General features: G+C 27.9%; 1 protein-coding gene across 7 annotated transcripts in view; it reads right to left on the reverse strand.

Annotated features, from left to right (window-relative positions):
* LOC117179745 (centrosomin) overlaps nt 1-7,177 on the reverse strand; it is a 136,733-nt gene that overhangs the window by 39,704 nt on the left and 89,852 nt on the right. For all 7 annotated transcript variants that reach the window (XM_033371811.1, XM_033371814.1, XM_033371810.1 and 4 more), the window contains one exon: nt 6,014-6,424. In XM_033371811.1, coding sequence (XP_033227702.1) covers nt 6,014-6,424 — 411 coding nt within the window. The remainder of the gene's footprint in view (nt 1-6,013; nt 6,425-7,177) is intronic.

The following is a 7,177-nucleotide window of genomic DNA, read 5'->3' on the forward strand; positions in this document are numbered from 1 at the left end:
TACATGAGTGACCTTGTACTTTCGATCTGCAGGTTTGCCGCACAAGTACCCGTCGGAATAGCGAAGTGCTAGAGATAGTGGCAATAATGTAAGGCAAAAGAGAAGTGGGCTCATGGTGTCGCCCTGAAAGACAGATCTCTGAAAGGTGACCTTGTTAGTTGTCACACGATTTTTTCCAGATGGAATAGTAAATCTGGTTTTCCAAAGCGGCATCAATCTCTCTATGCACCCAACTATTTGCGGATGAACCTTTAAGATTTCCAAAAGACAGATGATAAGTCTATGGGAGGACGTATCGAAAGCTTTCCGATAATCAATCCAGGCGATCGATAGGTCACGCTGGTAGAATGCTGCATCTTTGCAGAAAAATCTATCGATGAGCAGGTTCTCCCGATATCCGGCTACGCCTTTCTTTGAGCCTCGTTCTTCATACATTTCTTGCTACACAGATTTAACTGCCCGAACAATCCTATCATTTAGGATAGCTGTGAATATCTTATAAAGTGTGTTCAGACAAGTAATTGGCCTGTAATTCTTCGGGTCAGCTAAGATGCCTATTTTCGGCAGGAGTATTGTGCGCCCTTCCACCAACCACTCTGGAATCGGTTCTTCCGACTTCAAATATAAGGTGAAAATACGGGCCAAATGCTGATGGGTTGAAGAAAACTTCTTCCACCAGAAGGTTTTTATACAATCTGGTCCCGGTGCGGAATAGTTCTTCATCCTTCTTAATACTTTTTTCACCTCCTCGGTAATGATGGGTGGGCATTCTTTATCAGGTGTTATGAGGGCAACACATAACTCCTTGAAGCTATTTATATTTTCTGAGTCTTCGTCCAGTCTATGCTGAACTTCGTAGACTTCTCTCCAAAATACTTCGACCTCCTCTGGTTTGGGTGGGTGTTCGACAGTAACTGGAGGGTCTTGGAAGAGTCGAGATCGGTCAGAGAGAAACTGTTGATTTTCTCTGACCCACCTCTCCCTCCGCTCTAGACTTCTCTTAGCGTCAGATAGTATCCGTGTTCTCTCAACAATGTGCTGCCTGATGGTCAGCAGCTTTGACTTGTTAAGTGTGTGATAACGAGTCAGGAGTTCGCGCGCGAACTTTCGAAATATATATATAAATCCTTAACAAAAAAGTGATTTCTTAACAAAGCTATTGAACCAAATGTTATAAACAAATTAGTAGAATTATCAAGCAAAGAAGAACGACTATTAACCAAAATGTTGCATTTTCATACAAATAATTAAATTTTTTCTACAAGAGATGAAGTTTTGAATGAAAAAGATAAAATTTCTAACAAATAGTTGAATTTTCTGTTGAAAAAATATGTTGGTCGAGTTTTCTCGATCAAACTATGAATTTTTTAGCAAGAAATTATTTTCTACAAAAAAAATGAATTTTCAATTCAAAAAGACGAATTTTTAACCAAAAAGAATGAGTTTTTAACAAAATTGTTGAATTCTCTAGCCAATAGTTGTATTGTTATCAAAAAATATTAAATTTATCTTAAAGCAGAAGAGTTTTTCATTAAAAAAAAAAGTTTTCATCCAAAAACGATTTCAAACTCAGTGACATTAAAAATTGAATTTTTGTAACAAAAAATTAGTTTCTACGAAAAAAAATTGAATTTTCAATCCAAAAAGACGAATTTTTTCAACCAAATAGGATGAATTTTTAACAACATAGATGAATTTGTAATAAAAAACAATTCTTTTTTTATGAGTGGAACTTTCATCCAGAAAATATTTCAGTTCATTTTTCAAGACCAAAATATAAATCTTAAACAAAAAGTAAATTTTCTACGAAATAGTTAAATTTTCAAGAAAATAGTGTAATAGCTTCACTTGTAACCAACAAGTTGCATGTTTAGATAAAAAAAAAAAGATTTAATTTCTGCTAAAGCAGGTAAACCTTAAAATAAAAAAGACAAACTTTCAAAAAAAGAGTTGAATTTTCACCCGAAAAGTTAACGAAAAAAAAAATCATAAATTCTCAGAGAATTTATTTCTCGGTTATATTCTCGGTAATATGCTCATTCTCGTTACCGTCATCAAAGTAATATAACCAACTCAGAACTCTACTGATTGGAAATGGTGGTCGGCCATTTTGCCACCTAGGGCCGAAAACAGGAACTAGAAAAAGTAGGTACCATTATTTTAAAGATGTATTTCAATTTTTGCATAAAAGTGTCTTTACGATTTTTTTTGTGAAGTTTAAAACAATGATTAAATACTAAAAAGGAATCTATATAAAAAAAATCGTTTTAGATAGAATTTCCATCTTATATAAAGAAAACCACATGTTTGTCAAGAATATTTTTAACCAAAAAAAAAAAAAAAAAAAAAAAAAAAAAAAAAAAACAATTATTTCACTGTTTCACGTAAGTTTCAATGCATTGTAAATTTAAATAAATTTTAATTAAAGTATGTAGCAACAAATTCAAAAAAAGTCTTTTTAGGTTTATAATCTTTTGAAAATCATAATAAATAGTATAATAATTGTTTTTTTAGACAAATATTTCTGTCAAAAAATGTGTTCTTTCACTATACAAGATTTTCATTCCATAAAAAAGACCCCCATTGTTTCCGATAAAGACCTATTTTAAGTGTCGAATAAATAATTTAAACTCCACAACAAAAATCGTTAAAACACTTTTATACACAAATTAAAATGCATCTTTAAAATCGTACCTATTCTTTCTGGATCATATTTTTCTCACCATGTGGCGTATCGCAGTTTAACCATTCTCAATAGGCAGGACTGTGAGAAAAATTTTCTGGAAAAAAGTAACGAATTAAAGCAAAATTTAACTAAAAGTAACTAGGTTTGCATTTACAAAATTTAATGAAATTAGAGTGTAAAAATATTGCAATTGTAACAAAATAGATGAATTTTTAAACCAAAGGATGAATTTTCAATTTAAAAAATAAATTTGCTACTAAAAAACGAAGAATTTTCAACAAAATACATGAATTCTCAACTACATTCTTTATTATTATACTAAAAAATATAAATTTTTCACTAAAAATGGAATAGTTAAATTTGCAGGTTTCAACCAAGCAACTGAATTTAAAAAAAAAGATGAATTCCCGAAGAAAAATTTAATAGAACATAATATTAAAACTAAATAAGACGAATATTCAATAAAATGATTGAATCCTCAAACACAACATATGATAAATTTCCATCCCGACAGTTGCATTTTTGAACAAAAAGTATAACATTTTTAGCAAAAGAGACAACTTTTTAATAAAATAAATGATATTTTAACCAAAAATACTCATTTTTAACCCGGAAACTACATTTTCTACCAGTAAAAAAGACTAATTTTCCAAAAAGAGATTTTCTACAAAATAGTTCAATTTTTAATCAAACAGATGAATTTCCAACTAAAATGATGAATCTTCAACCAACAAAATTAATTTTTAACAAAATAGTTGAATCCTTAAATAAAGCCGTTTATTAATTGTCATTATTAATTGTATGTTTTCGAAAACCTTTTTCTTTTAATCTTAAAAAGATTAATTTTCAACAAAAAAGGTCATTTTCAGTCAATACAGCTGAATTTTTAATGCGATAGTTGCATTTCCAAATAAAAAATATTCATTATCTACCGACAGAGGTGAATGTTTAATAAAAATTTAATAATTTAATAAATATTTGAAGCTAAAAAATCGAATGTTTTTGAAAAAAATTACCTTTTAATCTGCAAAATATGAATTTTCAACAAAAAAGTTAATTTTTAAACAAAGATGAATTATGAACTATAAAGCTGAGTTTTAAACAAAAAAATTAATTAATTTAAACTAAACAGTTCCATTTAGAAACACATAATTCCACTTTTCAGCAAAACAGACAAATTTTTAAGAAAACAAAGTTGAATTTTAAACAAAATAGTTGAATTTTCAAATAAGTATTGGAGATTACGAACAAAAAAGTTTAAAATGTAACCAAACAGTTGAAATTTCGAGCCAGAAATACGATTTTGCTTTAGTTTACAGTTGAATTTTCAAAAAAAGTTCATTTTCAGCCAAGAAAGATTATTTTTCTACTATAAAAAATTAATTTTTAACCCAAAAAGAGGAATTTTACACAAAACAGTTGCAATCTCGACCAAAAAATATCACTTTTCATCCAAATATTCAAGTTATCAATAAAACAATTAAATTATCGATAAAGTAATAACATTTTTATCCAAAAAAGATTCATTCTGAACCAAAAATCGCAATTTTTTAAGTCAAAAGATAAATCTTTTAGGAGTCAGTTGGATTTTCAAGCGAAAAGTTTATTTTTAATAACAAAAAGTTCATTTTAAACTAAAAAAGATGACTATTCCATTTAAAAAAATATTAATTTTTAATCCAAAAAGACCAATTTTCCACTAAAAAAGAAGACTTTTGAACAAAATAATTAAAAATTCAAACTTTTAAGTAAAAGAGAATGAAGGAATTCAATTTAAACGAAAAATAGTTAGATTTTCTAAAAAATTGCTTGAAAATAGGAGAAAAGAGGAATTCCTTAATTTTGTTTAGATTTTATCTATTACAAAATGACGTTTTAATCACATACACAAATTTCCAGACTTTTCCCGGTTTGAAAAGAACTTTCACGGTCAATGGATTTAAAAAATTCGACCAAAAAAATTTTCATTTGAAGCAATAAAAACTGAGCTGAACATTATTTTAAGCTATTTTAAGCAAAAAATATAAAAAATTGAAAAATTAAATTTTTGTTATATACTGAACACTTCCTAAATTAAAAGTTAAATTATTTTGAGTTTAAGTAGTTTAAAAATCCTTAAAAAGATTCAAATATTTTTTTCAAAATCTGGAAAGATCTACATGTTCTTTTACATTTATTCAAATTTGTTCAGAACTTCTAAGAATTTTTTAAAATGATTCGAATTCTTCCTTAAATTTTTTTTTAAGTCCTGCAAAATTACAAATATTTCCTTCAAATTTTTCAGATTTATTTGACAATTTTGGAAATCTTTTTAAATCTTTTGAAATATCCTCTTCAAATGCATTTTTCAAAATAAACTTATTTTCATTTTTCCTAGGAATCTTAAGCAAATGTTTTTTTAAAAATTATTTTGAAGCCTTCCATAATTCTAAAAAAGCTTCTAAATTTTTTGTTCGAAATCTGCAAAAATTTATATTTTTGGTTTTATATTAGGCTCTAGGAATTATAGATGTTCAATATTTATTATACATCAGATTCAAAAATTTTACTTGCAAATTAAATTTTTTCAAATTAAAACATTAAAATTGTAACGACCAAATTTTATTTTTGAATATTTGATTCATAATTACTCATTTTACATGAACAACACATATTTCTATATATTAAACCATTGCTAATTTCCTTGATCAAAAAATTTTTAATTTTGAAATTTTAGACCAACAAAATACTTTAAAATTTAATAAAAGCCTTTCATTATTAACATATTTTTAAGTTACATTTGTTTAATTAGTAAGACTTTCCAACTGAAATACTTTAATTTTTAACGCTAAGATATGGAAATTCTAAAATTTTGAACTGAATCAGAATCGTATTGTAAAATCAATTATTATTCACTTGTTAATCCTTAATGTACAGTTTATATTTCTTAAATCATTATAATTTATATTCTCATTTGATCACCTAAAAAGTTTTTTTATCAACAATTGTTGATTTCAAACACTACCAATTTTTAATTTTCTACATGTTCAAAACTGCATTTTAAAATTCTTTAAATGAAAAATGAACGCTTAAAAATTAAAAAAGAGAATGGAACATTTCTAAGTAAGAGATTTTCAAATTTCACATTATAAACTTAATGATAGCGTAAATAAAAAAGGTTACAATTCAAATGATTTTTTTTTTTAACTGTCTAAATCAAACCATGACAGATTTTTTTTCTAAAAATTTCTAAAATTTCCCGTCAAAAACCCAATTCACTATTATTTCCTGGTTTTTCCGTCCACGGGCCATCCTGAAAATAAGATTTAAACGAGAGGAATAATTTACCTGAGAGAGAAGGGCTCGATGTTTAGTATTGAGATCCGTAAGAGCATCGTCCCTCGATTTAAGGGAAAGCCTCAACTGATGAATCTGATTCTTCCTCTTTTCAGAAATTTCACTAATCTCCTCGTACGCCCTACACTTATCCTCTAAAATCGCCATCTTCTCTTTAATGACTCGATCTTTTTCAGCGAGCTCATTTTTGTACTGTTGTGCAAAACTATCTTTCATGAAAGCTTGCTCTTCCAATTCCTTGATCTTTTCTCTCAGTCCGTCAATCTCTCGATCTCTCTCGGTTGTCAATTTTTCCCTCAGTCCGATTTCAGATTCCAAACGTCCCTTCAACTGATCCTTCTCATTTTCCAATTCCTGCGCCCAATTACGCTCCTCTTCTAAGCTTCCTGTTAACTGTTTCACCTGTTAAAAAAAAGAAAGATAAATTCACACTTCTCAGGCAAAAATCAAGAGTGACCGTTTTAACCGAAGAAAGAAAAATTCCCCGTCACTTCCCGGCTTTTCCCTGGTTCGCAAACATTTTTCCCGGTCGATAAAATTTTTAAAATCGAACTCTATTCTAAAAATTGTTCCATATAAAGTAATAAAAAATAAACAACAAATTAAAGAATTCAAAGTGGAAGTCCTGAATTTTAAACTTTTAAAATTGAAGTTTAAAAGTTTTTCAATTCAAACATTATAAAATTCAAAAATTTAGATTAAGTTCCAAAATTACAAATACACGATAAAATGTTCAATACTCGAAATCAAAGAATCAATCAATAAATTAAAAATTTTTTTAAAATTATATTATTAAGTTATTTTAGGCTAGAAACATTAAAAATTTGAAAAGTAAATTTTTATAACTTAAGGGCATGTTCTTCAGTCACCACGTCACCAAACTAGTCCCCGTTTATGAGCATTTATTTGGTGTTCACTGTATCCACACGGATTGAGATATCGTGTGTAAAATTTGACAAATTAAATAAAAGGCACGAAAGAACGTTTGTATAAATCAATATGTTTATAATTTTAAAGAAAGTTTATTTATAAATTGATGAAATACGATATTACCATTCGAGTTATAGCACTTTGCAGATAATGTTTGGTTTGATGCATTTCAGATTTTTTGATTCGCGTATAATGTGCACTGACACAAATTTTGGACTAAATTGT

Source organism: Belonocnema kinseyi, chromosome 9 (assembly GCF_010883055.1).
Source record: "Belonocnema kinseyi isolate 2016_QV_RU_SX_M_011 chromosome 9, B_treatae_v1, whole genome shotgun sequence".
Taxonomy (NCBI): domain Eukaryota; kingdom Metazoa; phylum Arthropoda; class Insecta; order Hymenoptera; family Cynipidae; genus Belonocnema; species Belonocnema kinseyi.